Source organism: Scaptodrosophila lebanonensis, unplaced genomic scaffold, assembly GCF_003285725.1.
Source record: "Scaptodrosophila lebanonensis strain 11010-0011.00,11010-0021.00 unplaced genomic scaffold, SlebRS2 tig00000043-arrow-pilon, whole genome shotgun sequence".
In the NCBI taxonomy this organism is placed as follows: Eukaryota; Metazoa; Arthropoda; class Insecta; order Diptera; family Drosophilidae; genus Scaptodrosophila; species Scaptodrosophila lebanonensis.
Window position 1 is genome coordinate 6,624,453 of NW_022060545.1, and position 15,472 is coordinate 6,639,924.

Sequence of the window (15,472 nt, forward strand, 5' to 3'; positions counted from 1 at the left end):
TCTTCGCTTCAATAATCGGCAAAAGAGCAAATAAAAAAACAAAACAAAAAACAAACGCAAGAAGTAATGTTGAAGTAATTTTTAAAGCAAAATGTCTAGTGCGTAAAATTGAGAGTAACAACAACACGAAAAACTTTGAATAAAAACTAAAACAAAAAAATTAAAGAAATAAATAAAAATCAACTGTATTCGTTTTCTTTATTATTTCTTGATATTGTTTGGACTTTCGTTGCCTCCTCTTTTTGTTTAATTATCTCTTTCTCTCTCTCTTTGTCTCAATTGATTGATTGATTATTCGCGTGTGATTTCTTAGTAGTAAAATTTTTGCTATATATGTATGTATTAAGCTTAATTAATTAGTTGAAACGAACCTAACACAACATAGTTCTCAATGACAAACAACAACATTCTTAAATTAATTGAATTGAATTGTTTTGTAAAGAAGCAAATAATATGCGAAGGGGCTTGCGAGGCGGTGCGGTGTGGTGAGGCGATGGGAAACGTATAAATGAGAAACATTTTTTTAATTAAGCCAATTTAAGGAGATGATGAATATATATATTTTTTTGAAACTTTTTTGACAAAACCAAATAAAAACGACATACAACAAAAAACATAAAGACATAAAAAAAATTAACAAACAAACGGAAGAAAAGGAAAGAACGCGCCCGAATCGTCAGGCAAGGCGAGCGCGGCGAGAAGCAGGAAACAAGCTCATTAAATTTAAACAAATAAAATAAAACAAAAGCAAAACAACAAGAACAAGAATAACAAAAACAACAAACGCGTAAATTAATTTTAAGTAAAACGGTAAAAAGGCAAGCGACAGAAGAAAAAAAAGCAGCAACTTACACTTAAGTAGAAACAAAAAACAAAAAGTAAACCAAAAACAAAACCTAAACCTAAACTGCGCTATCGAGCGCAAAATGTAATGTAAATTTCGCTTGTTGCTATTTTTAAGTTTTAAATCAAAGTCTTTTAAAGAACTTTATTCATTTTCTTACGAACGTTAAATCGAAGACGTGCTTGGGACGCTTTAGCGCGCTAAACTCGAAAGCTCTATCTCTTTGTATAACTCCAAAAACATTTCAACTCTCTGTGTGTGCATTTTTAAGGTATTATTTTTTGCATCAATGTGACGCTTTTAAGCATTTTTTATAAGACAGACGACGACGATGGCGTTGTTTTGTGAAACTACTTAGTAAAAAAAAAAACAAAAAAACTAACAACTAAAGTAAAAACAAAAAATGATGAAAATGGCGAATACTTTGCTATAACTTTCAAATTTATACGCGTACTTTTTGTGCCCTCAACTTTAATGCAAAAAATCATACATTAAAAACCTTTAAAAAAAACTTAATTAAAAAGACATTTGGAGCTAAGGAGATAAAGTTGGAATACAAAAAACAAAAAAAAAAATTAAATGAAAAACATGAAATAAGAGAAAAATTAGTTTAAGCAAACATTTTGCAGCTTTTGTGCTTATTTCGCTTAAGAAAAGTAAGACTAGTTGAAAAGAAGAAACCTACTCTTAAGTAACAAGAAGAACAAAGCAAATCTGAGGAAATCATTGGGCCGACGGCTCATCTGCGTGGCAAACATCGCCCGTACAGCAAACAATGTAACAGAAAATAGCAAAAGATTTAAATGAAGAAAACGAAAACGAAAATGAAAACCACTCTTTACAACTACAAACAATGCTAAAGAGGAAATGCTGTCATCCAAATAAAAACAAAAAAAGAAACTGAACTTTTTCTGAATCAATAAAAGACAAATTGATTTTCTGTAAGAAAACAAAAAAAATATCTGTAGTTTTCCTTCCAAAGATGTAGAAAATTGAAAAGGTTTGTTGGTTCCATCATCGACGTTACTTTTGAGCTATTTAGCTCTGGATTTGAGCTCGCAGAGTCCCATTATTAGCTCTACAAATAGCAGTTCGATTCCACAATTTTTCTTGGAAATTGTTTGACCTGGAGTTGATTGTGAATTCTATTTATTCTATGCCTGATTCATAGATCAAGAATAATATTGTCATTCATTGGCAATTTTGAATGATTTTTCTTATTCTTTGCGACAAACAATATTGTGCTTCACTGGACCTCCCCAAGAGGCAATAGCTTTTACAGAATTGGTAAGTTCCTGTGTCAAAAGTTGTTTCCCTCTGAGAAAGTTGCAAAGATATGCTTTTCGAGTTTCGATATGCTTTTTTAGTTTTTATATTGCGCTCCAAAAATATTCTGCAGGGTGCAAAAGCAGGGTTAAAAACTGGTGCAGAAATACTATTTTGATGCTTTGCTATTGAGGCCTCCAAAGAGATGATGATACAATAGCTTATGGCTTATCAATGAATCGGAAACACCACAAGTGGGGAGGTTCACATTGCAGTTTAATTTTTGAATCAAAAAGTACTCATCATCCGCATCTTAAAAGTTTTTTTCTACATTATCAAATTTTTACACTCTCTCTTGAAAAATTTACTTGAAGTTTAATTGCTATCCATTCCCAAATATATACATATAAGTAGTTTATAGATTTGTTAAGTAAATCTAAATTAAATGTAACGATATTTGTTAAGAAGAACGTGAAGTGATAAATAGATATATTTCAATCTTAAAATGTGAAGTATTAGATAATTTTTCATAGCGTCGAGAAATTTCTAGAGCAGACAAGATTTATGTTTTTCTTATCGCCTTTTGATAAGAAAAATCAGAAGACGTAGTTGATAGATAGGATTTAATATATACTTATAATGTTGAAGCTCGCACTCCCTCCTCTGCGCTTCTCATTGGAAGTACTTAAGTGCTGTCATCAGTATAATTAAACGGTATTAAAGGCCAAGTATGTAAACAACGAGGTATGGGAATTATTTAGCGATCTGAACTCGAATTTCGAATTCGACATACTTATATGAATTTTTTTTTCAGCCTAAAGTCGAATAACTTCATTTTATTTGTTTATGTCAACAAATATTGACTGGAGGAAAATATATAAAAATTTTAACAAGATAGAACGCTACAGTCGGGCAGCCCAACAGTAAATTAGCCTGCACTCTCTACAAAAAAGAAAAAAAAATATATTACTAAAAATTTAATTATTTAAAAAATTTAAATAATTTATTAAATTAATTAAGAAAATTTATTTAATACATAGAAGACATGTTTATGTACAGTTTCACATTTACATCACGTGTCTATGCGTGTTTATATACGTGTATGTATGTAGCAAAAAGTTGAACCAAAGCAGCAACAACAACAACAGATGCGGGCAGCGCTGCAAGCCGAGCATGGGCAGCGATTTTATTTATGGCTATAACTTTCTTCAGAATTGACCTATCATGATGAAACTTGGCATACGGACACATAAGCACTAACTGGACGTAACTATTAAAACTGATTTCAAAATTCCAAGAATTACGGAAGTTATAAAAAACACGAATTGCGGGGGAGTGGGGGGGGGCTGTATCAGAATAAAAAAAATAAACTTGACCTGCCTAGGGCTTAGGGGAACCAGGATACCAAGTTTGGTAATTCTAGCTCTTGTACCTTCTGAGATCCTTGCGCTCATACAGACGGACGGACGGACAGACGGACATGGCTAAATCGACTCGGTTTGTCATCCTGATCAAGAATATATATACTTTGTGGGGTCTGCCACGCCTCCTTCTGTGTGTTACATACATTCGCACAAAGCTAGTATAGCCTTTCACCCTTTGGGTACAGGCTATAAAAATCATCTTATAAGCAAGAAAAGCTTAAGAAGGTGAAATCGAATCAAATTACAATAATACCTAATCAACGCCTCTGACCCCTGTGAAGATATGTTACATAAAAATGTATTTTCATACAATTCTATACTTTTGAAAGTTGTTAAAAACTAACGTATTTATTCATTCAAAAAACATCGTAATTTAAATTCAGAAAAGAAACAAGAAGCAATAATAATTCATTTATTGACTGAGATCTTTGCTTTTAGGTAAATACGGGTACAAGTATGTTTCAATACATAATAATGAAGCGACGCAGCGACGTGGTCCAGTTATTACGAATGTCGGCTATGGTGGTGGAACGGAAAATTCTATTTGAAATGCGCTATGGTGGCAGCAAAATGGACAAAAATTGTCGTCGTTACGGATAAATATCAAGGAAAAATGTTATTAACATACGAATGGGAGCTATTAAATACTGTAAGATCGTTATGAGTTATGGTGTGCGCATTCAATTACAAGACTATTCAGGTATGGAAAGTATTTTAGTATGGAACAAAAAATGCTGTTAGTTATGGAAATTTTTAATGTACATGATTTATTCTTTAACTAGTAATATTCCACTTTTGTTATAAGTTAATGTACTGCTGGTAGACCTCTAAACCAAAACTGTGTTGTGTTCCTCACACTACCTGAAGCAGCAAAAATCCCTCCAATCCTTAGAAGCCGTTGGCCCTAAACCTTGTTGGTTTCCCCATAACCGAACCCAACCCCAGTTTGGACTCCATTCAGAGGAAGCTCGCTTGTATGCCTACACACTTGCTGTGAGTGAGTGCCTGAGTGTGTTTGTGGGCGTGTGTGTGAGGGGGAGGGGGGGGGGGGGGGGGGGGAGCCGGTATAAACCACAAGGATGAACCGAAAAATGTTGACAGGACCAGTTGACAGGCGTTCAGCGTACCGTTTTTGCTGGGAACCTGTTCGTTTGACTTGTTTGATGGTTTTATGAGTGTCAAAACTTGACAGTTTAATAGACATTTTTATGGCAGCAATCGCATTTTCATTGTTATTGTAACTACAGAAGCGTGCCTGTGTGTGTGTGTTGGTACACATTTCAATGAGCCTGCATTGTTGGAGGCTACGCAAACGCACATACACACATACCCACAAAGCCACACAGCGCACCCCCATACTTTCATCTTCCTCTCCATTAAAGACACGCACAGGCGGCTTCCTGTATCGCGCCAAAGCCACAAACTCGGGGGATGCTGTCAACTTGTTGTGGGGGTTGTTGCCGCGCTAACAAAGCCCACAAGCGCACACTACACACACACACGCACACACACACACAAACTCCCATACACAGAAAGGCAAATAAACAGGCCGACCCGGAGGCTGGCTGCAAAACCGGATGCGTGTGTTGGCCCCAGACCCAAACTCTTGATATCCGCAAAAAACAACAACAACAACGATGGCATGCTGACAGCAACAACAATGACGAGCTTTTACATTTGTTTACTTGTTTACCGTTATTTCGTTTCGTGTTTCGCTTTTACAGTTGGGCTACTTTCGCAACATTCTGCGCGCCTGTTCGTATGTTGTTTTTGTACATTTTTACATGTGATTGTTGCCAGCGTTGTATGCGTGACAAGGATGACAAAGATCCTGCAAATCAATTGCAATCCGTGTACCGCGCACACACAAGGCAGAGGTTGATGATAGAAAAGCGCCTTTAATGTAGAAGTTATCTAAGCTCCATCCATATGCATGTAGAGTGTTCGAAATGTCATATTACCTCGATGTTATTAGATCGTTTTTGAGTCGGCTTTTGCAGAAAAGATACATTTCTTGTTTCTAAATGTTGACCATTACCATTTTTTAGGGAATCAATAGTAGTCTCAAGTACTTGCTTACACTTAGCAATACTTGTTAACAGTAGTTTGTAAATCAACCACGAATTTCCACCAATCTCCAAACACTCTGCTTGAATTCACAGACCCGCCAACAGTCATTGTGGTTGGAGTTTCCTGAAAATAATTATAAACTCTATCCCGCCAGCTACAAATATTCGAGTGCCATTTGCATTTATTGAACCCACTCTGTAGTACGGTTCAATTTCGTGACCATCGCATTGCGTTATCATAAATAAGGGCCGCCGAGCAAATAAACGGTAGAAGAAAAAGCCATAAAATCGTCGTACGCCAGCACAGTGTTGAATTCAAACGAAGTTAAGTTTCAGCGCCATTTACAGCAACTGCCGGCCATAAAAGTGTCAGCCAAATAACCTCATAAAACCATCAAAGCAGCCAAACGAACAGGCTCGCAGCAAACGAAGCCCGGCCGTACAATTTATACAGATTTTGCTACAGTTTGAGAGGCCTCTGAAGTAGAGAAATAGAATTTGAAAAACAATCATTTCATATTGCCAACGCGCGCTTATTTCACGCTCTGATTTATTTCGTATCTATGTTGTTACCGCCTCAAGAAACGCATGCAAGCATACACTGTATGTGTGTTATAATTGTTGTTGGTGCACGATTCTGTGTGTGTCTGCGTTTTAAAACTTAACTGGTCCTAACTACGCGCGTCGCGCAGTAACTGTCAAACTGTGCACTTTATGATAAAATGGAATCGCTAATTGTATTGATGTAATTGTTAACTGTTATACGTTAATGTTGATTTCGTTTTCGTTTTACCGTTGCATTGTCTCAAGCAGTTGCAAGTCTACAGAGCTTCCACAATGGTGTTGATTCAGTGTAAAAAAGAAAACGGAAATGGTCGTGGAAACAAGGAAAACTGTCGCGTTTGCCAAACCTTTAACAAATTATAGCTACAGGGAACCGAACTAAACAAAATTCATACAAAAATTATATCGAGACCGTCCGGCAATGCGCCTCACTTGCCGCCAAAGCCACCCATCAGATTCCCCAGTCCGCCCAGACCTCCCGCCGCTCCTTGTTGCAACTGACGCATCATGTTTTGCAATCCACCGACGCCGCCCATTTGTTGCAGCATGCGCGGATCCATCATTTTGGCCATCTGTTGGTTGAGCTTTGCCATTTGTGTGGGGTTCACGTTTTTCGTCATATCGCCCTGCTTGAACAGTCCTTTGACGCCACCCATTTTCTTGACAACGGCCGCAAATTTCGTGTAATGAGCTATCAATTCCTTCACCTCTCGCTCAATGACGCCCGCTCCTTGGGCCACACGCACACAACGCGTCGGCTGCTTGCTAAAAAGCTTTGCTCCGTCACGATTATCCAACTCACTGTCCGACATACTGTCCATCATGGTCATCATGCGCTTGATGCGTGCCATGGACTCCTGTTCGCCGCCCTTTGTCATAAAATCTTGCGAGAAACCTGGTATCATGTTCATTATCTGCGAGAAGGGGCCCATCTTCATGATATTCTGGAACTGTTCGTACATGTCGCGTATTGTGAAATGGCCGTGCTTGATCTTCTCCAGCAGTTCTTCATTTCCGTCCAGCTTCAGCTCATTCACCTGCAGGCGAACACAGTATTAATAAAACTTTGCACATAATGCACCACTTCATGGCAATCTTACCTTATCTATCAGACCCTCAATGTCACCCATGCCGAGCAACTTGCTGACAAAGGGTTTCGTTTTGAAGGGCTCCAAGTCGTCGATATGTTCGCCTGTGCCGATGAAGATAATGGGCGATTGTGTAGCTGCCACCGCTGACAGTGCACCTCCACCTTTAGCATGACCATCAAGTTTTGTTATGATGACCGAACCAATGTCTACTTTGTCTTTGAAACCCTTGGCCTGTGCCTCGCAAGCCTGTCCGATTGAGGCGTCCATCACGAAGATAATATTATCGGGGCTTACAGCATTAGCCACCGCCAACATTTCCTCGAACAGCGACTCCTCCTGCTTGTGTCGTCCTGACGTATCTACTATGATCATCTCGAAACCTTCGCGCTTGAACATATCGACACCTTCTTGGGCAATGACCACCGGATCTATTTCTGTGTAACTTCCATAAAAGGGTATACGGGCCTTGGTCGCATTCTGCTTGATCTGATCGTAAGCACCGGCACGGAAGGTATCCGCGCACACAAGGCACGATTTCCAATTGCGCTTTTGGTAGTGATAGGCTAGCTTGGTGCAAGTCGTGGTCTTTCCTGAGCCCTGAAACAAACACAGACGGAGTTGATGAATAAGTATACACAAAGAGACTCGGTTTGCACCTACCTGGAGGCCTACAAACATAATAACGTTGGCTTTGCCTTTGACCGGTTGGTAAGGCTTCACACCAGGATCTACAAGCTTAATCAGCTCCTTGAATACTGCAGACTGTATCATGCGACGTTTGTTCAGACCGCCAGCCATTTCATCGAAATCGATGACGGCCCGCACATTCTCGCGCAGCTGCTTCACCAGCCGTATGTTTACATCGGCCTCCAGCAACGCTGCGCAAATCTCCTTCAGCATAGCATTAAGCGCCTCTTCATTGATGACTGTGGCTTTGCTGAGCGAATGCAGCGCCGTGGTTATCTTACGCCCCAAATCCGCTAATACCATCTTGAGTTCGGGTCAGTGTGTGTACGAGTGGCGTTAACTCCTTTGCTCCGGCTTGCAGTTCAATTTTGTTGCGATATTTGCGAAAAAACACATACGAATTTTCAAGAGTTTTGCGTTTAGTTTTCCCTTTGTATGACACGTCGATGTTGTAGAAGAGGAAGACAAACTGTCAGTCAAAACACGCGTGCAGCTGTCAAAATAGTCCAGCTGATCGCGGACATGCACTTTTTGGAAAGAAGAAGCACGTTTTGTTTTGGATTTGAATTTACGCGCACACTTTTGTAGTTTTATTTAAGAAATGGGCGTTAAAGACCTGTGGACAGTTTTAACGCCACATGCCGTTCGCAAACCCATTTCAGAGCTGCGCGGCAAAAAAGTGGCCATCGACTTGGCGGGCTGGGTGTGTGAAAGCTTAAATGTTGTAGACTATTTTGTTCATCCGCGGCACCATTTAAAGTAAATCCAAATAAGTATAAAGTTAAGAATTGAACTGTATGATTGTCTGTCTTATAGAAATTTGTTCTTTCGCACCTGCTATCTGATATGGGAGCAGGTTATTCCTGTCTTCGTGCTAGAGGGCGTAGCGCCCAAGCTGAAGAGCCAAGTTATAGCCAAACGAAATGAGATGCAATTCCGAGGCGTGCGTCCAAAGGAAAAGGATGCGTCTGCTCCATCATCATCACAAGCTACCGGAAAAGCAGATAAAGGCCGCACTCGTTTCAATCATGTGCTCAAACAGTGCGAAACCCTGTTGCTAGCCATGGGAATACAATGCGTTAAAGGACCCGGCGAGGCAGAGGCCTACTGCGCCTTTCTGAATAAGCACGGCGTGAGTACAGCTTCCTTTCGATGCAGAGAATGCAGAAATTAAAAGAACAACCGAATTAGCTAGTTGATGGCGTCATTAGTCAGGACTCTGACTGCTTTGCCTATGGAGCTGTGCGTGTATATCGGAACTTTTCAGTTTCAACCCAAGGCGCTCAGGCTGCCTCTGGTGGTGCGGTGGATATCTACGATATGCGGGAAATTTGCACCACAATGGGTAAGTAATACCAATCTTATAACTACCCCACTACTTATCGCTCCTACTCCCATGCAGACTTTGGCCAACACAAGGTTATTGTAATGGGATTGCTATGTGGCTGCGACTATTGTCCGGATGGCATCGGTGGCGTTGGCAAGGACGGCGTTTTGAAACTGTTCAACAAATACAAAGAGACGGAAATCTTGGCCCAGTAATGAACAAAGACGTGGACAAGTCAAGGACTATTTATATTTGTTAATCTTTTTTGCAGCATTCGCACTTGGCGTCAACAAATTGAAAAATACAATGCACTAGAGGTGCGTGTGGACGACAAATCCATTTGCAGCAACTGTGGTCACATGGGACGCACCCAAAGTCACACCAAGAGTGGCTGCGGGGTCTGCCGCACACATCGCGGATGTGATGAAAGCTTGTGGAAGTAAGTAAGTAAAATATCTGCGAAAGCAAACTTTGCTCATTAACCGCACTCATGACATGTAGGGAGCAACGTTTGTCCATTAAAGCGGAACTCGCGCTACGCAAAAAGGCACTAACGGTAGAGGACTTTCCAAACGAGGAAATCATTGCTGAATTTTTGACTGATCCTCCAGTCGTACCAAACTTGAATCTCAATTGGAGCAAACCGAACATTGTGAAGTTTATTAAGCAGATCGGCCATTTGCTGCAATGGCCCGAAATATACTGCTTTCAAAAGTTCTTCCCCATTTTAACACGTTGGCAGGTGCAGCAGCGAGATAAAGGCGAAAGCTTGGTAGAACCACTGGAGATTATAAAAAAACGTACTGTCAAGGGAGTTGCCAGTTTGGAGCTGCGTTGGCATGATGTCAGTGGCTGCTTTACTGGCCTAATTCCGGATGAACAAATCGCGGAATTTGAATTGGAGCATCCAAAGGGTGTGGAAGAGCTATACTACACAATCGAACCATTAAGCATGCTCGAAGTGGCATATCCGGACTTGGTTTCCGCATTCTTAAAGTCAAAGGAGAAACCACCAAAGAAGTCAGCGACCAGAAAGAAAAAAAACAAAACAGATGTGCCACTCAGTGCGCTTGAGAATCTTGAGGACCTGGTAAAGGCAAGTGACGCTATTTGCGAGGTTGCAACCAAACCTAGACGTGGCAGGAAAAAGGCAGAAGTTGGACAATCGAGAGAAGGCATACAAAAAATAAATAAATTTTTAAAGCATAAAGAAAATACGCCGTTGAAGATACAGCCACGCAACACCCTTCGTCAACAATGTTCCACACCCATAACCAAATGCCTGCCCTCTGATCTAGACAGTGATTGCGACGCAGATTTCAATATGTCCGATATTGTGAATGGCATTATATCCAATCCAAATGCATTGCCAGTTGTGACCAAACATGGTGATCATAATTTGCACTACGAGCCCCTGGATGAGGATCTTAGCATGCGCCTGGCCCAGCTTAGTTTGCTGGATAAAAACGAATCAATTAGATCGCAGCATTTTCAGATGCAGATGCCACTTGTGGATGACTCGGACTTAATGCTGCAAAAGCGTCGGAATCAGTCAATACAGGAAACGCAGCCACAGACAAAGCGTCTCTCCCTCGACGATAGTTTTGATTTGCTAGTCAAGGGGGACCTAAAACGGGTGCCACATTTGCTGCAGCAACGCACACCAATCAAAACACCAGTGGAACGCTTCAAACGCCAACATCGTCTGTCGACATCATACAAAAATACGCCAAAGCAAAGCCCAAAAAATGTCAGCTACTTTTTCGATAATATCGATAATGAAGGAGTTGATGCATTTGAGCAGCTAATGGACGTAAGCATGGGTCACAATGAACTGGTAGTCATTAGTGACAGTGATTAGCGTAAAGCTTGGAATTTTAACTTTTCTAAGGATGTTTTTAAATTGCTTCTGGAGATTTTGTCTTCTGAAGCGACTAAGAACATTATTTTCGGAAGAACTGTTTAATTTGTTCATTCATTCTTAGTATTCATTAACTTAATGGACATCACACCCATCATTAGAATACATTCGGACACTTACAATCAGAGATAACATCATATATTAATAAATGGAATATTCTTTTGTTACTACAACAGGTTGGGATGGCTGTATCGCTATGCAATTTATTGTCGTCTGCAAGACAAGCACACTTTTCCAATACAAAGTAAAATTTTAAAATAAAAAAACCTAAGCTTAAATCTGACTTAATGACAAATCACAATTCAAAATAACGCAAGGCAAAGGCGTTGGCATTGGCCAATGCTTTCTCCAATTGCTCCTCAAATTGATTCGTCACTTTGCGTCCCTTCATGTTGCAGACAGCCTGCGCATCCTGGCCCTTGGGCGCAGAGACTTGTGCCTTGAAGGTGGCGGCGAATGATTGCAGCCATTGTTCCGCGTTGAACTGTCCACTGATAAATTGCTGCAGAAAAGGGAAACAACAACAAAAAATTTGTTGAAATTGCGTTGATTGAGTGGACCAAGGTAATGTTCGAACCTGTGGCACACAGCAGCGCGCCTTCACAATGTTATCACACATGCTAACAACCAAAATAGGTCGATCTGTGCACAATTTGGTGGCACGCTGCAGCGGAATCTCCTCCAACAAAGCTGAGCTTGAGATGTAGTGCAAAATAAAAGGATGTGTGGACAGTGGCTTCTCCTGCAACAGAGTGCGCATTTCCACCTCGACGAACTCCCTGCAAGCGAAGGTATTACATAATCCTGCATACATTAATATATTTTATAATGGAACCCACTTGAGAGTTGTACGCGAGCTCTCCTTGAGCTTGCGCAGCATTTCGTTGATACTATCCAGCGTGTCTAACTTGAAGGCGTAAGGAAGTTTTATGTCCGTGTGCAGCATATTATGGCGTATGGTTTGCAGCTCAACCTCCGTGGCATTCGTTAGCTTGTCAGTCTTAAACTGTTGCTCCAAGAGGTCCACACGATGGCGCAACAAAGCGGCCGTCTTGAGTACCTAAAATCAGAAAAGGACGTCAGTTTATTAGGATCAGCAATAAATTAGTAGTTGGCTCACATTTTCAGCTGCGCGTCCGGCTACTGCGGTGAAGGCGTAACGAGCACGATTGGTTTGCTTGAGGTTTACGATACAGAAGTACGACAGCTCCTTAGTGTTGGTCACATGTGTGCCACAGCAGAGCTCCTTGGAGCTGAGTTGCAACTCAGGACATTGAACATTAACCAAACGTAGTCCGTGCTCTGGATACACCTCTCCAGGCACCATTGTTATATCATTTTGTTGCAAAACATCGGCGGCTGTTAAATTTTCCACTTGAACGGGCGTTCCAGAGCAAATAGCACGGCTAATAGAAAGGGGTATCAGTTTTAGCCATGAATAACCATACATATTATTTTATATTAAAGGATTACTGAACGGAATCGCTATTCCTTATTGCAAAAATGTACTTTAAATAAAAAACAATGTGAAATAATATAATCAAGCCTGCTCTCAATTCAATCAAGCTGAATACCTTTTTAGAACCTTAAACTAATCAATGAATACTCCAAATATCTCTAAGTTTATATGCACGTACTTGATTAGATCTTCGATTTGCTCCACATCTCCTTTTTGTATTCGCTTGCCTAGCAATCCAACCTCCAGTTTGCATTGCTCGCTCGTGACAGCACTTGACACCTGGTATGTAACCTTGTTAAAGAGACCACGTATGGCACCATTAAGCAAATGCGTTGCTACAAGCAGATAGAGGAGCTATTGAGCTGTTTATACAATTTATTGTAATGCCGCACTCACCCGTATGATGGCAGGTATTCATGTGTCGGTGTGTAGGATCTACGCGCAACTCCACCTCGTCACCCACTGATAACTCAAAGGCATCGCTTGGCACGGATAAACGACACACATGAACCACACAATCATTCAAGTGCTTCACGCAGATCACATCTAGTTCGTAGACTATACTCGCAACTCTTTTGGCACAAACGAGCAGCTTGCCCGTGTCCGACTGTTGGCCACCGGACTCGTAGTAGAAATTGCTGGCCGCTGTCACAATGGAGAGCGTATCAGTGGGTTCGTGGAGACGACTGCCCAGAGTTCGCGACACCTCGGCATCATTATGCAGCATGCCCAGCACCTTGGTACGCAGGTGGGGTATCTCGTAGGTTTGATTTTCTGCATCGTAACTGTATACGTATTTGTGACTGTTGTCTGTTGCTGCGAGCTGGCCTGTAAGATGCGCCTGCGCCTCCACAATCCGTTTTTGCAACACCCTGTGGGCTTCGTTGTTGATTCCGCTGCCTCCAGTTCTCTGCGGGTCCTTGGCCTTAAGCTTGGCTAGCGACACCTCAGCTCGATACCGTTCAAGATCGCAATTCATGTTCTCTAATTCGGCTAGCTTTAAGAAACTCTGCTCGGTCAGACCATACGTGTCGGTTAACTTGTACAGAAATTCGCCGGGTATGGTGTTATTCGGAAACTTGGAACGTTGTACTTGAAACTCTCGATAGGCAGGCACGAAGCCTGGGCACTCCATAAGGTCTATATCGTCGAGATTTGGAAATTCGGTGAGCACCTCGGCGAATGCCTTCGATGAGCTCTCACGTAGGTTTTTGTATACCTCTTGTTCATGTGCGATAAGCTCAATGACTGCTTGCTGTTTGGCAGACATCTCCGGATAAGCCTCGCCGAGTGTTTCCACAACAATGGGCACCAGTTGGGAGAGCAGATTTTCATGGACGAACACATGTTCTGATATATTGAGGGCCTTGCGCAGCACGCGTCGCAATTTCTGACTATATGTCCAACTATTAAAAGAACAAAAAATTTTTTTAGGGGCCTATACATACTTCTGATCCGGTAACATCCCATCAGCAAGGCAGGCAGTCACCATGCGCGCATGATCCGCGAGTATTCTGTAGCTAGTGTCAAGCAGGGCATTATTTGTGGCATCGGGGTAGCTGCCCGCATAGGCAGGCGCTTTTGAAAACTGAAACAAGCAAAGACCCAATTAAATAAGATTGGACAGTTGGCAACAACCTGCAACTTACACTCTGTATGCCATCGAAAAGTGGTGTGAAGATGTCGGTATCATAGTTAGAGGATTTATTTTGCAGCAATGCCGCAAGGCGCTCAAATCCCATGCCCGTGTCTACATGCTTTGAAGGTAGTTGAGTTATGCCTCCATCAGCGTTGCTATAGTAATGTAAAGATATTGCCTTATGTAGTTTCTTAAATATCGCGTGCTTACCGATTGTATTGTATGAATACCAGATTCCAGAGCTCTGTGAGATCAGCACGGCCCGCATTGACTAATTTGGCGCGCTCGTTTACATTGCCTAACTGAGGTCTATGATCGATATGTATTTCTGTACAGGGGCCACAGGGACCAGTGGGGCCCATTTCCCAGAAATTATCCTTACAGCCGAAGGGCAAAATCCGTTCGGCAGGGAAGCTGAAAAATAAACGACATGTATAATGAAAAGTATAGTTCGGTAAATTTTTTTAACTACCCCAGGCTGCGCCATATCTCAAAGCATTCCATATCAGCTGGTATGCCAAGCAGATTGTCACCGGCAAAATAGGTTACATATAACCGCGCCGGATCGATGTTGTAAGGACCTCTCAGAAGCTCCAGCGCCATTTCACAAGCTTCTCGCTGCAAGTTCGAGAAGGAAATATAAAAAAAACCCGAATCTATGTGATATTGGGACGCACTTTGAAGTAATCACCAAACGACCAATTTCCCAGCATCTCAAAGAACGTGTGGTGATAGCCATCTTCGCCCACCACTGACAAATCATTGTGTTTTCCGCCAACCCTCACACATTTTTGAGAGTTCACAACACGTTTGTACGGCGGCACTGCCGTCCCCAGAAACACCGATTTGAACTGCAACGAAAAGTCAACAATGAAATACTTTTTAGATGACCTAGGTTATGTTGTTGTGTTATGTACCTGGTTCATGCCCGCATTGACAAACGCCACTGTGGGATCACAAAACGGCACCACCGGACTGGAGCGCACGAATTTGTGGTCATGGTTGACGGTAAAAAAATCAATGAATGTTTTCCGTATTTCACGCGCCGTTAGCACGCGTTGCAGCTGTTTGGCTGAATTGTACATGCCAATTCCAATGATTTTTTAATTGCAGAGGCACAAACGCCGCCGACGGAACCGGCAATTAAACAACACCACACAGAGGGCACAGAGAGACCAGCT

At 41.6% G+C, this 15,472-nt stretch overlaps 3 protein-coding genes across 4 annotated transcripts; 1 reads left to right on the forward strand and 2 right to left on the reverse strand.

Annotated features, from left to right (window-relative positions):
• Window positions 1-6,115: 6,115 nt before the first annotated feature.
• Window positions 6,116-8,403, reverse strand: LOC115622214 (signal recognition particle 54 kDa protein). The gene is made up of 3 exons (XM_030516109.1): window positions 7,919-8,403; window positions 7,268-7,855; window positions 6,116-7,204 (listed from the first exon to the last, which is right to left on the reverse strand). Exons 1-3 carry the CDS (start codon window positions 8,246-8,248, stop codon window positions 6,596-6,598), a joined length of 1,527 nt encoding a protein of 508 aa, XP_030371969.1. The 5' UTR covers window positions 8,249-8,403; the 3' UTR covers window positions 6,116-6,595.
• A 143-nt stretch (window positions 8,404-8,546) lies between these two features.
• LOC115622897 (flap endonuclease GEN) lies at window positions 8,547-11,464 on the forward strand. Of its 2 annotated transcripts, XM_030517013.1 has the most exons (6): window positions 8,547-8,704; window positions 8,762-9,077; window positions 9,137-9,290; window positions 9,348-9,483; window positions 9,544-9,711; window positions 9,774-11,464. In XM_030517013.1, the coding sequence occupies exons 1-6, from the start codon at window positions 8,547-8,549 to the stop codon at window positions 11,131-11,133; spliced, it is 2,292 nt and encodes a 763-aa protein (XP_030372873.1). In that variant the 3' UTR covers window positions 11,134-11,464. The 2 variants fall into 2 exon arrangements, with proteins under 2 accessions (XP_030372873.1, XP_030372875.1); XM_030517015.1 differs by lacking the exons at window positions 8,547-8,704; window positions 8,762-9,077; window positions 9,137-9,290; window positions 9,348-9,483 and having other exon boundaries at window positions 9,628-9,715; window positions 9,774-11,462.
• LOC115622896 (alanine--tRNA ligase, mitochondrial) lies at window positions 11,371-15,456 on the reverse strand. Its single transcript, XM_030517012.1, has 12 exons — window positions 15,209-15,456; window positions 14,969-15,142; window positions 14,764-14,909; window positions 14,502-14,705; window positions 14,302-14,446; window positions 14,101-14,240; window positions 13,049-14,046; window positions 12,831-12,987; window positions 12,314-12,599; window positions 12,033-12,253; window positions 11,771-11,972; window positions 11,371-11,695 (listed from the first exon to the last, which is right to left on the reverse strand). The coding sequence occupies exons 1-12, from the start codon at window positions 15,374-15,376 to the stop codon at window positions 11,489-11,491; spliced, it is 3,048 nt and encodes a 1,015-aa protein (XP_030372872.1). The 5' UTR covers window positions 15,377-15,456; the 3' UTR covers window positions 11,371-11,488.
• Window positions 15,457-15,472: the final 16 nt, after the last annotated feature.